The sequence below is a fragment of the Enoplosus armatus genome, chromosome 18 (assembly GCF_043641665.1).
Source record: "Enoplosus armatus isolate fEnoArm2 chromosome 18, fEnoArm2.hap1, whole genome shotgun sequence".
Classification (NCBI taxonomy): domain Eukaryota; kingdom Metazoa; phylum Chordata; class Actinopteri; order Centrarchiformes; family Enoplosidae; genus Enoplosus; species Enoplosus armatus.
In genome coordinates this window covers 996,595-1,019,972 of record NC_092197.1, presented here as the reverse complement: position 1 = coordinate 1,019,972, position 23,378 = coordinate 996,595, and the positions used below count along the sequence as shown (strand labels likewise).

General features: G+C 42.5%; 2 protein-coding genes across 3 annotated transcripts; one reads left to right on the top strand and one right to left on the bottom strand.

The window, feature by feature from the left end:
- Nucleotides 1-2,952: 2,952 nt before the first annotated feature.
- Nucleotides 2,953-10,776, top strand: grk5 (G protein-coupled receptor kinase 5). Of its 2 annotated transcripts, XM_070924046.1 has the most exons (16): nt 2,953-3,180; nt 3,946-4,035; nt 4,128-4,240; nt 4,813-4,890; nt 5,035-5,132; nt 5,212-5,304; nt 5,538-5,601; nt 6,645-6,785; nt 7,281-7,471; nt 7,548-7,585; nt 8,129-8,218; nt 8,901-9,109; nt 9,188-9,325; nt 9,938-10,075; nt 10,147-10,278; nt 10,353-10,776. In XM_070924046.1, exons 1-16 carry the CDS (start codon nt 3,129-3,131, stop codon nt 10,440-10,442), a joined length of 1,755 nt encoding a protein of 584 aa, XP_070780147.1. In that variant the 5' UTR covers nt 2,953-3,128; the 3' UTR covers nt 10,443-10,776. The 2 variants fall into 2 exon arrangements, with proteins under 2 accessions (XP_070780147.1, XP_070780149.1); XM_070924048.1 differs by lacking the exon at nt 3,946-4,035.
- A 529-nt stretch (nt 10,777-11,305) lies between these two features.
- ash2l (ash2 like, histone lysine methyltransferase complex subunit) lies at nt 11,306-18,276 on the bottom strand. Its single transcript, XM_070924045.1, has 17 exons — nt 18,218-18,276; nt 17,331-17,397; nt 17,041-17,186; nt 16,799-16,887; nt 16,599-16,693; nt 15,893-15,988; nt 15,554-15,649; nt 15,369-15,444; nt 15,213-15,230; nt 13,988-14,087; nt 13,600-13,817; nt 13,353-13,520; nt 12,463-12,656; nt 12,285-12,377; nt 12,092-12,190; nt 11,948-12,007; nt 11,306-11,861 (listed from the first exon to the last, which is right to left on the bottom strand). Exons 1-17 carry the CDS (start codon nt 18,274-18,276, stop codon nt 11,754-11,756), a joined length of 1,782 nt encoding a protein of 593 aa, XP_070780146.1. The 3' UTR covers nt 11,306-11,753.
- Nucleotides 18,277-23,378: the final 5,102 nt, after the last annotated feature.

Sequence of the window (23,378 nt, the reverse complement as noted above, 5' to 3'; positions counted from 1 at the left end):
GAAACAGAAAGAAATATTATCTAAATATACTTAAAGTACCAAAAGTAAAAGTACTCTCTTCTGCTGAACGATTCAAACAAATATCATATCACTGGATAATAATGAGAATTACCCTTTAAAAGAATGTATTGTCCTTGTTTTTATGTGGCGGGGGTTACTGGGTTTACCTGCCAAAGCATGACAGGGTGAGACCTGGATCACATTCAAACGTCCCAGCAATATAATTTCATTCTGCATGTGTGGACTCGGTTTAGCAGCACGAGATGACTCGTACCATACGACAATGATCGCCACTGGAAACGTTACACAAGGGGGGGCCGTGCCCCTCTGCCGTCTGTGAGGGTGTCAATAAAGCACTGTGGCCGGCTGCTTCTCACTGTTCTCGTGAAGGGGGGTGAATTCAGGACAGCTGTGACGATAAAAAGGATAGAAAATGGAAATAATCAAGTAAAGTACCTCAAAGTTGTACTCCAGTGCAGTAAATGTACAAGTTACCAGTTAATGAGTCTTTCCAATAAAGGGTCGATTTAAAGAACAGGAAAAGATATGAAAGATATGATCTTTGCTTCTGTGTATTTCAGGTTATGTTGTTCAATTAAGAGCTAAAAAAAGTTCAGTTACATCGTTTCTTCCCTCAGAGATCAGCTGATCTGTGTATTTCGGCCTGCAGACAGAGAGTACTCTGTGCTCCCCCCCTGCGAGGACACTAAAGGCGTTAAAGTCTCTAATCCTCACAGATCGGACTGAGAACTGGTTTCCAGCTGGTCTGTTAGTGGTTTCACCCTCTCATTCAAATTCTCCCTGTTGTGTAATTCCTCCCCGGGGATCAATAAAGTATTTCTGATTCTGAGGAAACGGACACTAATCAGCCACTCAGTGGGTTTCAAATGCAAATCTCTCTTTTAGACAAAACCATGATTCAGATTGTCTTGACTTCTCCGGAGTTTGTTCCCGAACTGGAATTCCTACTGATGTTTATCTCTTTCACATTCACCGAAACATCCCAGCGTGACACTTGATGAGGAAGACGAGTGAGACGTGAGGCAACATGGAGCTGTTGTGTTTTAAAGGATATACCAACCTGTCATCATCATTAATTAAATTTAATCAAATGTTCCCCTTTTCATCGAAAGCAGGCTTAAAGAAATACTAAATAATGTGCACATGTAGAACTATGACTGTTGCTCGACATGAACCACTGAGCCACATGAATACAATGAGTACAATTCAATAATTGTCCATTTATTCAATTTAAATAAATACATTTCATCTCTACACTATTAGTTTAGTTTTAGTCATCATGAAACTACGTGAACATTTAGTGTTTAAGGGTCCACCCCCCCCCCCACACACACACACACACACACACACAGCTCTTACATTTGGTTTGAATCATAAAACAAACGTATAAATCTAACTCCAGGATAAAAGTGGTGGACGGTTAAAACTAAAGAAGTTGGGTTTGTTCTCTGGTCCTGAGACAATAACTGAAAAGCAGAACTCTGGACAGATTCGATCATGTTTGTACCCCCGAGTGTCTCCGGCTCACCCCCCTTCTGTCAGGACTGTGTTTCCAGCTGCACTCCCTCTAGTGTTTCATTCAGCTGCAACATCTGGCCTCATGACCTCCTCCTGCTGGCTTCAGAACGTTAAGAATAAAACAAGACACGGCTCAGAGTCAAGCCTTTCTGTGCTGTGATGTTGAACTGAAACACAGTGACTGATCATCAGATCATCAGATCATCAGTCGGTGACCGCTGCCTCACATCAAACTGACTGACAGCAGAGACAAGAGGAGTCAAAGGTGCTGCTGGACACCCGTCCACAGAGGAAGAGACACACCTCAGACACACATCAGAGAACAGGAAGAGAGAGAGTGTGTGTGTGTTACTTACAGCACTCCATCATAGATACACATCACAGCTTCTGGTCGATGCACAAACACACACACGTTGATTAGACGAGCTGCAGTGACGTCTTCTGTCCACCAGGTGTCAGGATTTCCCTCCTGATAAATTATAATGAGGGCTTGAATGAATCTGTGGCGTAAAAACACACCTGCAGAATGTGTGACACGCAGGTAGATGACATGTCTGAGTGTTTCTGCTAAACCGGGGCCTCATTAATACATTCATGCAGCCTTTATTCAAACTGACTGGGCTTTTGTCCAAATGATCAATAACTATTCCAGACTTCAGTGGTGGTGATGCAGCCGTATCTAAACATTATTACAGCCTAACAAATAAATACAACTGAGCTATAACAGTGTACACCTTCTTTTTAGTAGCTGATCCCTCAGCCGGGACATTTGCATTGTTCCAGCAGCATACAGGATAGAGCGATAGAAAAATCAAGATATAATAAATAAAAACAAGTACAGTTATTAAAAATACATATTATTATTATTATTATTAAAGCTAATGTTGTGTTTTGTTCGACCAACAATCATTTCCACTGGTTCTTTTCAGATGTTCTGTGTGTTATATTTGGCATGAGGACACTTAAACCAATAGTTGAGTTATTTTAAGTTAATTAGCAAGACTAATTGATTAAGCGTCTCTAGTTATCACCTCTGAATCAGAATCCCAATAAGACATTTGTTCAGTAAAAACGTCTGTGTGAAATATAATCAAACATTCGATTAAAAGATAAATTAAAAGAATTCACAAGCTGCTTCTTCAAACTTCAGCAGCTGCAACATTAAAGTGATGAACAATAATCAATTATTATAATCCAATAACATACATGGACCATTCTGCATAAGGAGTACTTTTACTTTTGGTATATTTTGATGGCAGTACTTGCTGAAGTTGTGTCCTCACACCGAGTCTCTGTTGGGAACTCCTTCCTCACATGATGACATCAGTGTCAGTCCCGCCTCTGTGACGAGGGCGTGTCCTGTGATTGGAGGACAGTTTGACCTGCTCTCCATTCATCAGTGAGTCAGAGTGTGCAGGTCTGAGAGCAGCCAAGCGGCACACCTCGTCACTTCAACCCGACAGACTGGACTGTTTCATAGTTACCTGGTGATGAGATCTTATTTTATTACAGTGGCTGCATGAACGCCTGGTGAGCTGCAGCTTTGGACAAACAGACCGGGACGACCTTTAGAACCAACACACTCCTACATGGAGATTGAAAGCATGGTGGCAAACAGCGCTCTCCTCAGAGCCAGAGAAGGTAAGATGTCATGTCACATTGTCCTACAGAATGCTGTCCAAATATTTGTATTTTATGTTTGAATATTTTCTCAGTTCTTGAAAAGTTACAAAGACATGTAATAAGACATCAGATGCTTATTATTGATCATTCATATATTTATATTCCCACATTCAGACTGAAACATGTGCTGCATGTTTTACATGAACAACACGTTTGTATGCCTTCAGCTGTAAGAGTGTTTCTCCCTCATGTTTTGGTTGGTTGATTTGAGGACGGCGACTGATCCCAGATAAGTGCACTGACTCCTGGACTGCTTTCAGACCTCTTTTATTAATCCCTGCAGACACTGGACTCATTCTAGTTTGAACATCGTGGCTTCAGTATAGTTCGTCCTCAGTGAGACCTTTGAACAAAAGCTGAGCTGCCGCTCACTGCGAGGTCACCAGCATGATGAAACATTCTAATATTCTGTTGCCTTTAGTTGGTGAACTGATGTGTTTTGGGGAAACTGAGCCGTCCTCAGGTGACAGCGTGGCCCTTGAAGTTAGAAAGTACGTTGCGGAGTAATGTGGTCCCACAGGCTCTGCTTACTTGTTCCCAGAGCTATAAATAGTTCATTCACTGTAGTGGAGCATACTATTGTCTGAAACCTGACGGGCTAGGCATGCACGTACGCGTGTGCGCGCATGACACGCTGCTGACAGACGCGTCAATCACCGTGGTCGTGTGTTTTCAACACTGCAACCTAAAACAGACGTGTTTCCTCCGCCCCGCTGCCTGCAGGTGGAGGCAGTAAAGGCAGAAGCTGGAAATGGAAAGAGATGCTTCGCTTTCCTCACATCAGTCAGTGTATGGACCTGGCCATGAACACAGGTGTGTGCGCACAGGTGTGTTCCACCAGTCAATACCTGTCACGGTTTGTTGTGTGATCTCACATCACGTTTTCTCTCACGTTTCTCCGTCAGAGCGAGACTTCTGCAGTCTGTGTGTGAAGCAGCCCATCGGCAAGAAACTGTTCCAGCTCTTCTGTCGGAGTCGAGCCGATCTGCAGAACTACGTTTCCCTCCAGGACGCTTTGGTACTCTCAAACTGTGATTCAAAGGATTGTATTGAAATGCTTTCAGACAAATGCATGCTGACGTGAACTGTGTCAGGTGGAGTAAGTTGTGGTGCAGTAAGTGCAACAAACACTAAAAACACTGTGTTGACTATGAAGTGAAGACATTTCAACAATATTGCATCTCTCTGTTGCACTATCCTGTGTGCTGCTGGAACCCTGCAGGTTAATAAAGGATTCTCTTATTGTCATGAGACATTGAATGCAACATAAAGACGGCTGCCATGTGGGACAAAAGAGGCATTTTTAGTGTTGCGATGAATTACAAAAAAATAAATGACAATAAATATATATAAAGATATATAAATGTCCTCCTTCTTCCCTATCAGCCTCAGTATCATCCTCTGGCCATCATTAGTCTGTGATGCTGCACATTTCTTCACTAACGTCTAGCTCACTGTCCCATTTCTGTTTATACATTCAGTTTTAATGACAGTAATGTTTGTGTATTTCGAACACCTTGGAGCTGACTGTTGAAAAGCTTTGAAGAACTGACCTGTTCACACTCTGCGGCTGTACGTCGTCTCCTTTAGGACATCTTTGAGACAAAGTCAGACGAGGAGAGGAGAGACTTCGGCATCGGCATCATTCAGAGATTCCTCAGGAGTCAGGTCTGACAGCTGCACACAAAACACACACTGTGTTACGTATCTCCGTATTTTATCTTAATATAATATTCTTAAATTAGTGAAACATCCACCCAGAGTTCAGTAAATACTTTAGCTTGCTGATACCTTCACATTCTGTTTCTTCAGTCCAATCAGTGTGTGTCCATCCTGTCGAGGCACGAACAGAGCTGCATCCAGAGTCTGGAGCTGGATCCCTGCGGGGACGTCTTCCAAGGCTGCAGGCAGTGAGTCCACACACGCTCTTTCTGTTGGGACGTGTGCTTGTGCTTTAATAACGTCTAACCTCTCTGTTTGGTGGATTAGAGACCTGCTTGAATACCTCAGTGCAGAGGCCTTCATCCAGTACCAGCAGAGCATGTTCTTTGACCGTTTCCTCCAGTGGAAGACGTTGGAGAGGTCAGTGTGTGTGTGTGTGTGTGTGTGTGTGTGTGTGTGTGTGTGTGTGTGTGTGTGTGTGTGTGTGTGTGTGTGTGTGTGTGTGTGTGACAGATGAGTGGCTGTCAGCTGCTTTATCTACTTGATGCACTCGTTGTTGACTCTGTGCCACATTTAGATTCCTCAAGACTTGTATTTAAAAACAAACAAAACTGATGCATTCATAATGAAAACAAGCCGTCTTCCTCTTCAAGGCAGCCAATCATCAAGCAGGCCTTCAGACAGTACAGACTGCTGGGGAAAGGAGGCTTCGGAGAGGTATGTAAATATGTAGATTCTCATTTAACCCGAGTGGTATCTAACCACTGCGGGGGTTTCGGTTTGAAGATTTCTGCCTCCACAGTAAATTGTAGGGAGGTCATTTCATTTGAGACACTCTCACAGCTTCAGAAGATGACATGTTCAGCAACAAGTGACGTCCCACCGTCCCTTCAGTCCACCCAGAAGCTGTGCCAGCGTCTCAGGACAATCCAAGACATTTTAGACTCTCTGTCTGCAGTCGAAGTGGGTGTGATGTCAGACGCCCCTCAATCTGACCTCAGACAGGTTTGTGAGGAGGGGGTTTCTGAGGCAGCGTACTGGCCCCTTTAAACTCACCAACAGAGCTGATTGCTGACTGGTTCAAGTCCTGTTTCCTGTCCAATAAAGGAAAAGGAACAAACCGCCCTAAAAATAATGATAAAAAAGCTGTGATTGGTCGACTGTTTCGGGAGCTGAGAGAAAAAATATATATATTTTGATTTAAATGAGCCAAACGTTTAATAGAGTTTTGATCTTATATATTAGATTCACGAGTGGACTTCTTTAAACAGCCTCAGTTTCATTTGATGTCACTTTTTCTGATCCCATCACACTGGAAACACATTCGGCTGCTAACTGACATCGGGGGTCCTGATATGAGAACAGTCTGGGATTATTTTGCAGTCTTTGTGGCAAATCACGTCCATCTCTGAACAAGAGATAGCCACACATCGCCTCTCTCCTGCAACCATCTGATAAAGCGCCAAAAATAACCCTGAAGAGGAATTCCACAAATCTGCATGTCGAGAGGGAAGTTATACAACTTATCATCTGGAGGAGTCTCATCAAGTCAAGGCCACGACAGAAAACACACTAGATTTGTGACGCGGGGTCCAGTGTTTGTGCTTGAACCACACGGTGGACCATAATTCAGGATATCTCACCTGAGTTTGAGTTTTCTTTTATTCTGAGTTATACTGAATCACATCCAAACACACGATTCCTTCTGGACACATTAACAGACAAACTGTGCCTCTCACCATGTCGTGCGGTCCTTCCAGGTGTGGGCTTGTCAGGTGCGAGCCACAGGGATGATGTACGCCTGCAAAAAGCTGGAGAAGACTCATGTGAAGAAGCGGAGAGGAGAAGCCATGGCTCTCAATGAGAAGCAGATCCTGGAGGGGCTGGACAGTCGGTTTGTGGTGAGATTACGACAGTTACGCTCTTTCTGTTGAATCCTTTGACTTTCTGTCGGCTGCGTTTCACAAAGCTTCCAGAGACGTTCAAAGATAAATCTGCTGATATTCTGGCTGTCAACAAATCAGATAAAGAGACCAAAAACATCAATGAATTGAAAGCCAGCTTCTTCCTCCCACACACACCGTCCTGCCGCCCCAAACACTCACTAGAGCGCCACATGTGGATTCATCCGCCGCTAAAAATAGTCCCCAACAAATGCACTATTTCCTCCTGTTTGAGTACCGTTTGTTAACTGTTACTGAGCCTTTTTAAACATGAGACTATATATTTGTGAGGTGTTTTTAAAGATGGACTTCTTCAGTAGGAACCAATGGGCTGCGAGCTGAGAGCCACAGACAGGAAGTGAGACAGGACTGAGAGACGGACTGGCATGCTTTCATGGGATTTGGTGACTGAAGTACAGAATATGTCTCTTCACTTTCTCGCTCTCCCTTCAGGTGAATCTGGCGTACGCTTACGAGACCAAGCACGCCCTCTGTATGGTTCTGACCATGATGAGCGGCGGTGACCTGAGGTTTCATATCTATAACATCGGCTCGCCGGGCCTGGACCGAGACAGAGTGCAGTTCTACGCTGCAGAAGTCTGCTGCGGTTTAATTCACCTCCACCAGAAGTCGATATTATATAGGTCAGTGTATCTCCACGTTAAGTCTCGTCTCTGCTGTCGTGGACGCTTGAATCAACCGCTGTGTTTGATCTTCCAGGGATCTGAAACCAGAAAACATTCTCCTGGATGACAACGGTATGTACGGCCTCGGTGAACGCCTCCTGTTTGGTTCTGTGGTTAGTGAGACATAAATAGCTTTAAAGCAACAACTGACGTTGACTAATAACATAGAAGCAGATCACATTCCACACTGTAGACGGAACATGATGACATTTCTGATGGACGCCTATTTTTAGCTCTGAAACGAGTCTCAACGATTAAAATGATAACAGCTCGAGTTCTGCCAGACAATCTTCTCAGCCAATCAGATTCATTCTTCAGATGCATCGAGGAGGAACTAGTGTTGATGTTTTTTCACGGGTGCAAACAAAGGCAGGTTGAGGAAGTGAAGCGCCTGTTGGAATCAGGTGTGGTGCAGTCTATTTTAAGAAAGCTCTGTTCCTTCATGTTTTACGTTCCTTAGCAATCACACATTACTGGTTAGAGTACTTCCTGCTGTCACATGGTTTCTGTATGAGTTCCAAGAGCCAGCACTAAGTCCTAAAGCCGCAGGGGAGGGAAGAAGGAATTGACTGAACTCAAACCCGTTCAGTGGATTTTTTTTGTGGTTCCCCCAAGGACATATCCGCATCTCTGACCTGGGCCTGGCTGTGAGGCTGTCTGAGGGGAGTCTGGTGCGAGGCATGGTGGGCACGCTGGGCTACATGGGTACGTATGTCAAAGTCTACAGAAGTCGTTCACCCTTGAACCAAAAAGAGGATCTAATCCGTAACAATTTGTTCTTGATCTTCAGCAGTCGTGGTGACGTAACTGTAATCACTGTCCAGAAGGTCTAAAGGTCTTTGACTGCCTACATCAGGTTTATCTGGGGCGCCCTGGAAGTTTAACCTTTAATAACTGATCTATTTTTCTACCTCATTAAAACCTGATGTGTAGGAAAGTATTGAGGTGGTACCTTTTTGATGAAGGTGACAAAATACAGAACTGACCATAAAACATTGTTATTACGACAAATAAGGAAACATTCCCTCGTTTGTGTTATATGTGCTATTCATGAACAAATATGTATTTATTTTGTTTACCATACAGTCCATGAGCAGTTTGTTACCATCAACATAGTGATGTTACTGATGTTTGGGGGCCTCAGAGGGCGACGTCCCCATTCGACCTCTGAACTGTTAGAAAACTCCAGTTACTGAAATCCAAATCGTCTTATTTTGGAGATGCGTTATGTGTTAGTTTATTCAAGCGTCAGCAGAAACGTCAACATGTTAAGTCACTCAGGACATTTTATGACGTATGTTGTGTTGTGAACATAAAAGCTCTACAGGCACCGTCACAAGCTGCTGCAGCAGAGAACTCAGATCATCGATTTGCTTCCTCATTTCAGCTCCCGAGGTGGTCGGCCACAAGCATTACGGGATGAGCGTCGACTGGTGGGGCCTCGGCTGTCTGGTCTATGAAATGACTGCGGGGCAGCCCCCGTTCAGGGCCCGAGGAGAGCATCCTAAAGCCTCAGACATGGAGAGGAGGATCCAGACAGACCAGGAGGAATATGGTGACAAGTTCAGCAAGGAGGTGAAAGACCTCAGCTCCTCGGTGAGTTCAGCTCGACAGCTTTCGTCAGTCAAATGTTCAAACTCAAGAAATGAACCGCTTTTCCTTCCTGTATCGTAGCTGTTGACCAAGGACCCGAAACAGAGGCTGGGCTGCCAGAGCTCAGGGGGGAGGGAAGTCCAGTCGCACCCTTTCTTCAAAAAAATCAACTTCAGGATGCTGGAGGCGGGACTCGTTCAGCCTCCATTTAAACCTGATGCAAGTACTCGGATCCCTTAATCAAAAGTACCACAGTGTAAACATAGTCTGGCATTATATGACAGATTTATAACACTTCATCTTGCAGAGTCATAATTTCCTAATAATTTTCCAAGGACGTTTCTTGGAAATAACTTTGGTAGTAATGAAACAGAAAATAGAGACACAGTTCTGTTATTTCAGCTACAGTTTAGTTGGTTGTGTTGAGTGCTAAAGACGGATGTCCCTGAAAGAACCGCTGCAGTTAAACCTTAAACCTCATCCTAATAACTCATGTAATAATGCTTTATAGATTGGTGACTTGCTTTCTCTTCCCAGCTCTTTAGTCCATTTATTAACAACTTATCAAAGCATTGAAATAAACTGAAAGTGTAGACTTGTTGTTTATGAAGTATGTTTTTTGGACAGAGCTATCGAGTCTAATGTCACTGTTGGGACTAATCTGAACTGTAGACATGCCGGTCTAATCCATATCAATGCGCCGCAGTTTATGAGCTGAAATCTTAACATGAAAAGTAACGGTGGCTCTAAAACTTTCAAACTGAATAAATGTGATAAACAAGAAGGTAGAACAACTGACTGCAGGTCTGTGATGTGTTTTTACTCCTGTAGCCCAGACAGGTGTACTGCAGCGATGTGCAGGACATTGAAGAGTTCTCCACAGTGAAGGGGGTCATTCTGGACCAGACAGACAACGACTTCTACTCCAAGTTCAACACAGGCAGCGTTCCTATAACGTGGCAGAATGAGGTGCGTTCACTTCTTGGTTACATTGAGTTATCTGTCCAGACAGAGTCTTCAACCCTCCTCCTCCTCTGCAGATGATAGAAACGGGATGTTTCAGGGAGCTGAATACTTTTGGCCCTGAAGGATCTCGATCTCCAGACCTCGACTGGTCCCAGACCCCCGAGACCCCCAAACGCAGCCTGCTGGACCGAATCTTCCGCAGACACGTAAGAACACGACCTACTGGTCCTCAAAGTGTGTGTGTCGTTATGTGAAGCTGAACATTTCTTTCCTCCGATAGCATCCTCCGGACGCGTCAGACGAAAGCAGACAGAACTTGGTGTCCAACGAAACCTACATGAAGTCAGGACTCCTCAGCACCAGCCTCTGAGGACTGTCACAGCACAGGGACTGCTTTAAAGACACTAACATACAACCCGGAGCAGCAGATCCCCCAGGAGGAAGTCCAGCTCCTCCTTTGAACCGCAGCCTTCGTTTCTCTGTTTGAACTCTTCTCACAGCTTCATTAAATGAACTCTTGCTTCTTCTTTTCCTCTCAGGGAAATGTTAAATATTAGTTCTGTCAGTCACACGAGCAGCAACTGTTACTTCATCCATCCCAAAAACCAGATGACGTCAGTCGCTCTCTGTTACGTACTTGAATTTTGATACCAGCAGCAGGACATGTGAAGCCCCTTCGGAAGATTAAAACTAATTTCACTTGTGATGTTTTAACTGGGTTTTTTTAACAATACAAGTTTGCTTTAATGCAGCGGTTCCCAGAGTTTATACAGATTACATGGATAACTAAGTGTTTTTTCTTATGAAATACTGGAAACTTGTTTCAAATTAAGCAATCTGATCACTAACTGCTCTCACTTCACGTCCACACAAAGTTTATAACCTGCGATCAGGGTTCATGCATAAAAACGTGCTAATTATGGAGCTGAAATGATCATTAATCATCAACCGTGAAGCAAAAATGTGCTGGTTTCATGTTTCCTTCTGCTTCCTAATGTGAATATTTGCTGTTTTTCTTACATGATACCAAATTAAACATTTGGGTTTTGGACCTTTTTCAATATTTTCTGACATTTTACAGAACAAATGATTGATTAATTAAACTGATGAACAGATTAATCAGTAATTGCAGCCCTACTTAATTTTAAAGGCTCAAAAGGCAGAAAGGTCGGGAACCGCAGGTTTAATGTCAGACGCAGATTCTTCGTTCCAGATTTCATTAATGAGTTCAACTTTGTCCATGAAGCATTTTTTTTATTGAACCCAGAGTATAAAACAGTAAATAACCGACACACATTGTAAAACAAATAAAATTAGCAAAAAGACTGAAGACACTGAAGGCTGCAGATCAGCTCTCGGCTACTGACTGAGCGAGTCACCCAGTGAGATCTGCCTACAGCAAGAACTTCAAAATATACACATTTTAAAGCAGAGCACCAACAAGAAGTTGATTCAGTTGCCAGATGTTCAGAGAGGAATGCCAGCTGATGGCGCGCTAACAAACGATGACATGCAGCCATCCGTTATCTCCGCAACTAAGTTTAATTGGTTTTCACTTCCTGTCTTGGAAAACTAATATGACAAGAGTTGACGTGAGCCACGGTTCACTGCAGCGTGATGCTTTAACTTTACTGTCTGAAGGTGGAACAATGTGTGTGTGCGTACTGAAGTCGAGCTGCCTTCATCCTTCCCACGGAGGGCTGCGTCGTCCGTCCACGTCCGTCTCCACGTGGTACAACATGTCAGCCAGCGTGTGCTCGATCACGGCTCCCCAGCCCATGTCGCTCATCTGAGAGGGAACAGAACAGAGGACTGATCAAAGCTCAGCGGAGGTCAGCGTGAGGTTTGTAATCTAGGACGGGACGGGACTCTCACCGGCTGGTACTTCACGTCCTTTGGGGGGTGTTTGAAATGTGGACCGAAATTGACTGAAACCTGAAAGGAGAGTAAAGAGTCGAGTTTAACAAACATCCAAATAACTGAGAAAGCAGAAGAATCGGGAGACACACGAGTACTGACCGTGCAGCTCTTGTAGAGTGAGATGGCAGGGAAGTACATGCCTTCAAACAGGTTCTCAAAGGCAACGCCTTGGTTCACTCCGTTTTTATAGAATATCATCTGAAAAACAGGATCCACGAGTTAACAGCAGCAAACAGGGCCACGTTTTCTACCTGGATTCCATGTTGGGGGGGGGGGGGGGGGGGGTTCTCACCCTGCTGGGGCTCGTGGACTTGAGGCTTTTCTCAGCTTTGTCTACGTAGTCCTTTTCCTCAAAGTACAGGTAGCTCTTGAACTTAATCAGCGCCTGAAAGAGAACAGATGTAATAACAGACGTCAGGATAACGACGTGTGTTCGGTGGGCGTGGCTCTCATCACGTCTCAGCTGATACCTTGTCCTTGTATGTATCAGGCAGAGCCTTGGCGGTCTCCGTGCCGTCGGGCAGCTCTATGAAGAAGCCCAGCGTGTCTCCCTGACCGTAGCCTGAGGAATAATGCTTTCCTATCGACTGGTGAAACCGCGTGCCCTTCTTGCTGCGCCACGAATAGCTGAACTTGTCGTAGCCCAGAGGCGCCTGCAGGTTGCCTGAAATATGAAAAAGGCATCTATGTTTAGAAACCGCTGAAATGACATTATCAGAACTATAACATGATTGAATTCTCTCTTTTATCACCCATCAATATACTGTGCATCTCTACTTTCAGTAATATTTCATCTGACGGTCTTTCTACATGCTGCAGCGTCACTGTCAATAGAGCCGAGTACTGATCCTCCGTGTCTCTACTGGGACCATTGAATGCTTGGTCAGAGTCCAGTCTTTTACTTCCTGTTTGACCAAATATTTTTCATTTCCTAAATCTGGAAATCATGAGGTTTTTTTTTAGGACGCATGTTATTTAGAAGAAGCAGCAGCTTGTGTTAAGACAACATTAAACACTGAAGAAGAATTCTGACATATTTTCTACAGAAACTCAGGTATTAAAACAATTCAAACAGTACTCTGAGTTATACCTGTGTACTCATACGCAGAATCTCACTCTACAGTCTATCGAGTATCTATTCCCGATTCCCACAATAGATTGAGAATAACGTTGGTGCAGGAAGGAAAATCTGATCCTGAGTCATCCTGGACTGTAAATTCATCTTCCCATCTCAATTTCTCAAAACTAAAACATCCACAAGTATCCAAAAAAGTCCAGGCTCTACTCGGCTGGGCGACAGAAACAATGCTCATTATTCCTAAATGTCAAGAGGTTCGTGTGAGAGTGAAGCTCTGCTGACCGAGCGGTTGAGACCAGCCGAGCCGGGCTGCGGTCTCTGAAGGCATCTCTTCAACAGAAACCTCAAAGTACCAGGAGCCCTTCCGGACGCCATGGGAGGCTCGCACCATGGAGTAGCCCTTCTCCCCGGTCACCGTCAGACGGTCGTCAGAGATCTTCAGCTGAGGTGCTGCAACATGGACATCTATTAGTTTTGTGTGCATCATATAAACACGACTTCTCATTCAACAGCAGAAACTGCGGAGTACCTCTGTCGTGTAAGGCCAGCAGCACCCTCTCATACAGACAGGCCCTGTACAGATCGCCGGGGATGGGTTTGCCAGCCCAGCAGTCCAGTTCGAGCTTCTCCGGATCTGGAGCGTGAGGATCCGGTTCTGCCAGGATGTAGCGGTACCCGTCTTTATTAAAGGGGTGCTCTAGTGGGTAACCGTGAGGGGGCAGGCGCTGGGCTGAGAACAGGGGGTCGCTGCCAGGAGGAAGACAAGTACACGTCTGCTTTGCATCTTCTGTGATTTGAAGGACGACTCAGGTGACACTTTGCTTGTCAAACAACGATGAAAAGACCAGAACTGACTGTTGTTTTGTCTGTTTGCCTGGTTCCTCTGCGCAGGCTCAAGAGTTCTCAACAGTTCTTACCTCCGGGTTCTCTTCGTGGCTCCGGCTGCAGTGCCCTCCTGTTGCTGCTGCTGTTTACGTTTGGCCCCTCTTCCTTTTCCTGGACCAGGAGCCAACGCACCTTCAAAACACAAGACAGGTTATACACCTGAACATGAGGACGTGCACGCGCACACACACACACACACGCAGACTTACACACAAAGGGAAAGCAGGTTATTAGGCGTTCGGTGTACACAGGGAAACAGCAGGCACAAAAAGGCAGGAATTAGTTCGCATGGCATTTTCCAAACACTATCAGCCTCTCAGAATAACTCCTCAGTGTGACACACATCGTTCTCTCCTTAAGGAACTTTAGGGAGCCAGATTATTCTCTTCTTCCTCCCAGGAATAACACTGGTTAGATGGGAAATTAAACATCGTATATATGAAGCCAGTAGATTCTGAGAAAAATGCGGTTATTTCTAAATCAATTGGTTACCAAAAAACTCACAGAGCAGAGATAAAAACAAAACTCTGACATTTCTCATTTTTAAGAAAAGCAACAGACTAACTGTAGTTTCTGTTCCTCTGTTTAATATATAAAACCATATCCACTCAGCTAGTTCAGACATTAACATGTGAAAATATTCCACAAAACATATTCATGTGGAAAAGAAGGTAGTTCCATGTGCACCTGGGACAGTCTGCAGTTATTGAACTGACATGGCTGACTTACTGTCAGCACATAATCAGGATCCCATTAAATCCTTCAAAATCTGAAAAACGTCATCATCTTACCAACTACACACGGCCACACGGTCAAGTCTCTAATATAATTCAGTTTTAGCAGAATGAAAGAGTATGTGTATGAGAGAGATGATGAGGCTAATTAGCATTGGATGAAGGCCAATGGCAAATCAGAAATGGCACTCTACTCCCACATGTTGAGGTGTGGAGGGCAGAGGGTCATTTCAGTGAGGACATTTTAGGGATTTCAGAGCCCATTAGCAGCAAGCCAGAGACGAGGAAGATATGTTCACCGATCAAAAGGGGCAAAGCTTTTTTTTTGGGGGGGGGGGGCACCAAACAGATGCAGAGAGCAGACAGGGAGGATACAACTGGACGTGGATGAAGTTGCCCACAAGATGCTTATTGAGGGTCAGTTTGGGCTCTGATTGGACCTCAGGGCCAACTTCTATCCAGACGGTTACAAGACACAAAAACACAGTGATCAGCTCCAGATGCCAAAACACCACATATTCACCTGAGAAAGAAGATCCACCTGGAACACAATGCACAAAATCTCCATGGTCATCACATTCAACATGCTCTTACTGTCAGCTTCTGGGGAGTTTATACTGACCAGTGATATGAAAAGTAAAATGCATAAATCTCTTCAGTGCAGGTTTTATATCTTTACCATTCAGCCCACCGGCAGTGGGAGCAGCGGTGGTCTGTTTCTGTGTATCATATGAGGGTCCGATGTTTCCCAAGTCCTGCAGAACACAAACACAACTTATACGTCAGTTGTTAACATTCTTCAGTTTCTGCAGCCCAAGCTTTTCCTTTGTGCTACATACTGCACAACGGCTGGGTGGTGAATACCTGGTCCAACAGGCCAAATTTGGGGTACTCCTCCTCTGGGTCTTTACTGCCAGGGTCAGGGTGTTCCTTCACCAGGAAAACATCTCGCTCTTTACTCTGGAAAATAAGCAGGAGTACTATTACTATATCGTAACAGTAATAATGTCACATCATTTTGTGGGGATTTCCTCCATACAGTGGTTAAAAACAAAGCAAATGGAAGTGGAGATTCAACGCAGGCTGGCGACACAACATTCACTTCAGTTGGCTGCCTCCAGTCTGGTTTTCATATAAAGGATGTGAAGCAGCATCTTCTAAATTCTTGGTGTGTCTGACTGTGTTTCCACACCACAACATTACCATCGTCTTCACTATGTTGTTGGGCCAGGTGAGCTTCCCCGGTCTCTGACGGGTCGTCATGCACTCCCAGTACTTGTCAATGAATGGTATGATATCCTGAAAAACAGACAAATATTTCCAGAGGTCAGTATCAGAAACAGAAATACTTTATTGATCGCCGGGGGGGGGGAATTATACAGTATTCACAACTACATCAGGAGATGTTCACCATACACACTCATTCTTTAGTTAATTAGGTTAATAGTTACATGATTCCACCTGTTGTGGAGGAGTAATCGAAATGATTTTGATGTGTGAACACAAAGTGTGAAGAGCATCAGTCTGTTCTGAGTATGGAGAGTGAATCCAACCACAGCGAACGTACAGATTGAAGTGTTTTATGTTACTGCAACATACATATGGATATAATGATGTAACATTCATTTAAAACTTGTACCGACTGAAATGGAGTATCAGAATACTAGACGATGATAGCAATAATCTTAAAACTGGGTGCTTATTTTTTATTTATTATGCATGCCTTTCCATTTACATGGAGCCTGAATTATGATTCCAAATTCATTTTCTGTAAGAAAATGCTGATTATTTTAGTAATTTAATAACAGCAAAAATTACATGGTGTAAACATCTGGCCTCAGTTTATATGAAAAGCCCAATATCACACACTCAGCACAGTCAAAGGTTTGTGGAAACAGGTCACGCGCACCTTGTCTTTGGAGAACATTGTCTTTGGGTGCTCGTCTTGTGTTCTGGACCGCCATGTCAGGTTTGCCAGGGCTGTGAGACACATCTCCTTCAGGTCTAAAACACAAAAAGTTGACAAAACATTAAACAAACGGAGTATAACAAAGCTTCAGTCCACAGTCATGTTGATTTTAGGTCATTCGTAAGACACAGAACACCTACTTGCTTGTTTCCTGAGGAAGTATGTGTTGCCGCTGTGATGGCACACGTTGCAGTGAAACACATAATTAGTCATAAAGGGGAGACAGGTCCTGTAGAGGAGAAGGGTAAAAGATTGCATCATGAAAACTCTCAGTACTGTATGGTCACAAAGCTGCTGATGTTTCACTGACCAAACAAATGTCTATACTATAAATTATAAACACTAATATAAATTACTATTTTACAAATTAAACTATACATACGCGGTGTCAATGCCAAATGTGTCTGCAGTGAACCACTTCATACACAAGGCACACTGCAGCTCCACTTCTCCCAGCTGCCTCCCACTCTCCTCATCTCCGGATCCAGTCAGAGCATCCGCAGCCTCAGAGCCTTCACCAGCTGTTTCCTGTGAGGAAGAAGGTGTGTCATTTATAGCAAAACCATGGACAGCATGCAATAAAGAAACAAGTCAGCTACATTGACATTTAGAGGAAAACACACAAAGTAAAAACAAAGTCATAATAATAATAATAATATCTGACAACATTACCATTCCCTCTTTGCCGTTTGATGATTCAGTATCCATACTGGTGGGTAGTTCCCCAAATGCAGCATCTCTGAAAGTAGATGGAAAGATTAATCAGATGAATAAACATTTACCCAACTATATACAAAGTTAATATCATCTGGAAAAAAAGAGCAGAAAAAAAGGCTTAACAGGATTTGTGCAGTCAAAAAAGAGAGAAGAGCGATAGTGTCCAAGGTGTCACTATTCCAGTAGGTTTGTATGTCAGAGAGGACACTGGACACGAAATATCAAACTGCACAGGCTTTAATTCACAGAAGAAATTCACTAACCTATAATCCACCAATTACTTGTACAGAGTCCAAACAAACCATTCTGGTTTTAAAAAAAATCGCACTTTTTCAGTTGATTTGCCGCTGTACAATTGTATTAGAAATTCTTATTAGTTACACAGTTCAGATCTCACACCTTAAGTCGGCACATATCTCATGTTAACTCGTATGTCCCCGTTACCATTTCTACCTATAATACATTGTGTTTGCTGAAACGGGCATTATTCAAACGGAGTCTGGCGTCAGGGATTTTGATTTCTCAGTGTTGATAGGGGCATATCATTTAAGTCTTAAATTTGGCTTCGTAGAGGTTATACGTTTGCCGTTAGACAAGGTGACATTAAAATGTCATATGATATTCTGATGTAGGGATGTTTTCTCTTTACAAAGAGCAGCTAAGCTGTAATGTTGCATGGTTCACTCGGTGAGTCTGTGGAGCGCTAACGTTAGCTAGCCGAGTTGCTAACAGCGTTTGTGGCTAAAAAAGAGCGTATCTGTGCTTTCTATTTTCACTGATAATCAGAATCATGGCCTACACATTTGTAACAATAAAAAATATTATGCATGAAGGAGACTTACCCCTCTCCGGGCTCCGGTTCGGTTGTAGCAGCACTGCCCGCCTCTCCTTCAGACGCCATGTTTCAAATCAATGAAAACAAAAAACATCGCGAGACACAGTTGGGGCATCAGCTTCCGGGTTGTGGCCTTGTTTCAGCTCAGCAGCGACCCCGCAGGTTCACCGGTGAACTGCATTCATTACAGATATGGATAATTCTGGCCAGTTTCTATCTGATCTTAACTTTAAGTTAATTAGAAATTACCTTCTTTTTTCAAACATTTCAACTTCCTTATCTTCCTGAAAAATGTATAATATTATGTTTGATCAAAGCTGCAATAATAAACATGAATGAATTAATAATATTAAAGGCTTACTAATCTATTAAACTGTACACCAGCCTTCACTGTGTACACATCTTGTCCTGTTCTTTCTAAAAAGAAAGAGATTCACTGTAAGATTATCAGAATATCACAAATACACACTCTTGTGCTGATTTTCCAAACAAAAGGTTTCCTTGAGATCCAATGTAGATAAAACTGTTGAACATTTTTTACTCACCTCTAAGTTATCTCTAACAATGGCAGATATATACACTGATATTCTTTTCTACAAGGATAAATGAGTCCCTTTAATCATGTAACTGGGTAAACATCTTCATGATCACAAACACTTTCATGTAGAGTAATGATTCAAGAAGAATCTTTTAAGAAGACACAGATGTGGCCTAATCTCAATAGGCAGAGTGCTCCAAAGTCTTTGTCGCCAGCCGAGACCTGAACCAACAGCGATCCAAGGGGACGCACGGAGGGGTAAGGAGGCAGAAAATCAGTGATATCTTTCAGAGAATGGCCGTTTATGCCTCAAAAGTAATACAATTTTTATTTAAACTTTTTTATTTTAAGTATTAAATCTAATAGGGAGGCAGTGTAAATGGACTAACATGCTGGTATTTTGTCTTTTTTTTTCACAGAAGACATTTTGTCACAGTGGGAAAAGCACAGGTAAACTTAATGTGTCACTACTTTTAAGTAAATATGTCTTCCACTGCTGGATATCAGTATAAAATTGTTAGATTTAAGTTATTCTAAATTTGATGGAAGAGTAATTTCAAAGCATGTTATTGGTCGAGGAACGTCTGTTCCAATTTATTACAGGGTGACAGTTTACTTTTTATTTTGTCTGCTCTTGTGGAAACTTGCTGTGATTTTCTTTTTTTCCAGTTGAATAAGGAGGAAGTGGAGATGAGGCTTGTACTCTGGTCAGAGAAGATTATAATGTTTATGTGTGATGGTGAAAACTAGGGTTTGCTTTGTGTGAGCTGGGTGCCACTGGTTTCCTCACTGGATGATGGATCTGTGGTCAGGGTTTCTGCAGCTCCTGAAGCAGCCAGAAAGAGCAGCCAGTGGCTCATGGTGAGCCCAAAGAATGAGAATCCATCTCAGGCTCTGAATTAATTATGTCCTCTCACTAAGATGTGACAGCAGGAGAACATTCCTGCAGTCAAAATCTACATTCATCCATTTGTGTAAAAACTATTCAGAAGATGGTCTGGTGTTGATTAACTCTGTATTGTGTTACTGGACTGTCAGTTTAAGAACGTTTTGGCCAGATGAAGGCCAGAAAGTTAACCGTTTAAAGTTGGAGAGAGAGGACACCCCTCACCATCTGTCATCTGTTCCAACAACAAAACCCACCTACAGGAAACTTCGGCCCCCCATCAATGCGTATCTGGACAAACCAATCCTAATGATAACTTTCACTCTTTATTGGACAGCTCTTAAAGGATCTAGGAAATGGGTTTGATTAGGTTTCACTTAATTTATATACTTTTCTTTAGATTTTCTGTTTGTTTTGTCAGCTTGTACACTATTCACTACGTGTTCCCGTGCGTTCACCATGGTCTGGGCTCTGTTGCACTAATTTTAGTTTAAAGAAAATTGCAACTCTGTGAACTCTAACAGAACTTCAATAAAAAATGTCTACATTCACCTCACTCACTGAATTTAATATCTTTCCATTTCTCAAATGTTTTTGCATTAAATATAAATTCAAGTATTAAAATGTATCCTCGGCACCAGATTAGCTTCAAAAAGCTTGCTTGGATCCAGTGAGATAATTCATCTACGGTCTGACATTTAAATCCTGCAGCTGATCAGGTTTTTGGATGTGCAAATGTCTTCTTAACTCTTTAACCTTAACATTTCCATTTACTGTTGAGAGCGATTGTTAGAGTGTTATTTAAGAGCGATATATAAAAAGCTTTGTGATGACGTGAGACCACCCCACGTACGTTCTGAAAGTCAAACATCATTTAAAGGTTTGTGGGGTCGTTCCAGCACCACTAAAGACACGTGGAGCACAAAGGCAAGTGTGCCAGCAGACATCTCACAAAAGAGCTCGGGAAAGCTGAGAGCACCCCCGGGTGCTGCAATAAATGCCTTTAAGCCATTGTAAGGAAGATAATAGTTGTGTTTTCTCCTCCCCTTTCCTCTTGCAATGGAGATCTGTGGCATTGGGACATTGTTATGAATAGGTGAAGGAATGATATCAAATCTATCTTATTTTTCCAGTTTGGACGTGTGACTCGGACTCGTTCTTGTCCAATCTGCCTCCTCAATGCAACATTTGAACTTTTGACTTTGATTGTTTAAAGGATGTTTTTATCAAAGACTTCTCATGTAACTTGGTAACTGGCTTTCAGATCTTCTTTCATTTTGTCCAACAACTTTGTGCCCATCAGGACTGGGATTACTGGAACATTCTGGTTGTATAACTGGGATGCATGTGGTCCATTAAGGATATAAGCTTCGGTATCATCTGAGTTGCAGTACAGAGTATGTCACTGTATACAAGAAAAACTTTGAAAGCTGTGCTTTTGATTAGTAACATACAGTAAGTACACTTACTCAAGTACTTAAGTACACTTTTGGTAGTTGTACTGTCTTGTTCTGTCCACACCAACTTACATTTTCTGCATTTCCCCCCCAAGTCTATCCACTTCCCCTTGTCCTGTGGAACAAAGCCCAGGGTCAGAGAGGGTCAAGCCTACTGGTGACATCTGCTAATTGTCCCGATGGGCCGGCCTCTCTTGTCCTCTCAATACCAGTTGCTCTGTAGGTGTCTGTAGCTGCGAGCATGCTGGCAGCTGCCAGCTTCATGAGTTACCTCCACGGGATCATTTACCCCCTGACTCTGAGCCCCCGTGGACCCTCCTTTACATTATGAGGAATGGTCACTCTGGGTATTAGAAAACTATTTGCAATAATGTGGATTTAAAGATGGGACTGTTACCTGAATTGTAAAGTTAATGAAGCAATTGGAGGCAGATAAAACTGTGAAGGGCAGATGCATCCAGTTAATCACATAAAGAGGCAGTGGTGGAAAGTAACGAAGTACATTTACTCAAGCGATGTACTTAAACACAATTTGGGGTATTTGCACTTTAATTGAGGATTTCCATTTTAGGCTACTTTGTACTTCCACTCTACTACATTTAATTTCAGAGGGAAATATTGTATCTTTAACTCCGCTAGATTTATTTAACAGCTGTGGTTACTGGTTACTTTACAGATTAAAATATTTCATGAACATTACGTGGTTTTCAACCTTTTTGACCCTTTGTGACAGAGAAGCTGTGTCTAGTTGGGCCTCTTGTCAGATGTTTATGAGTTGTTATCAGTTCCACCAGAGAAACATTTCCCCTCTAAACATCTCTAGTAGTGTCCTTTCAAATAGTTTGAGGCTATAAACTGAAAACATCTATTTATCTGGTGACCCTTTGCAGGGGCCCAACCGCTAGGTGGGAACCACTGGACTAAACTAGCTAACTGTATAAAGTAGTTAAACTAGCTAACTGTATATAAAGTAGTTAAACTAACTATGTATAAAGTAGATAAACTAGCTAACTGAGTATAAAGTAGTTAAACTAGCTAACTGTGTATAAAGTAGTTAAACTAGCTAACTGTATAAAGTAGTTAAACTAGCTAACTGTATATAAAGTAGTTAAACTAACTATGTATAAAGTAGTTAAACTAGCTAACTGTATATAAAGTACTTAAACTAGCTAACTGTATATAAAGTACTTAAACTAGCTAACTGTATAGTTAAACTAGCTCCACCTCGAGCAGCTGCAACAGTAAATGCTGCTCTAACATTGAGTATCATCAGTATTAATAATCTAATAACGTCAGATAGAATCAGATATCAGTCACAGGAGACATTTTACTGCAGGAACAGTACTTTTACTGCTGAAACTTTTACTGCATGAAGCTGATAATACTTCTATACTTTTACTGAAGTGAAGGATCTAAATACTTCTACTTCTGTAGAGAGGAGACTCATCTAATCTGGGGAATAGCTCTGCCTTGAAGCCATATGAGCCACGTTCAGAGAAATATTCAGACCCAACACTGTTATGGCTGCACTATTCCACCTAATGGAAATATTCTAGAACATAATTTTACACAAATATTCCACAAAATTCATGCTGACATGTTTGTCTTTGGAAACGTTGGGATCTACTTTACAATGCAAAATAAAGTCTTGTGGGTTGGAGCAGAGTTTGGCTGCACAGCAGGAGTGTGAACTGACCGTGGGATTAAAGAGGGAACCATCAGTAACATTTATCTGTTTGAAGAAAGATAGAATATCTCTTTTCCTCTTTAGCTGCATATCTTTTCTTAGTTACATGAAGACAATAACTTGCTTTGCTTCTCTGAGTTTTGGTTCTGATATGAATTCCAGTTTAATATCTCAGGCAATGATTATTTTCATTAGGCCTATCAATTAATTAAGAAATGTAATAATGTAATGTGATAGTCCATTTTAATGATCTAAAACAGGAGATCCTCTAATTTAAGAACCAGGGAATATTTTGCAAATATTAATGAATATCAACAAAATTAGTTGATTAATTTTCTTTCAACTAAAAGATTAATTGACCAATTGTTTCAGCAAATAAACTAAATACACTTTTACACTAAAAGCAATAATTATCTATATGTGAAGTGACACAGTGACAGAAAGGCCTGGAAACTTTCCCTTTGATGAGTCCTTTCAATTGCATCACAACCAGCGTTCACGTGTCCGAGCAGCGGAACATCCCACACCGGCAAATAATGACAAGACAAACCACAATAAGGAACACGGAGGGAAAGAAAGGGGGCACATTTTAACCAGATG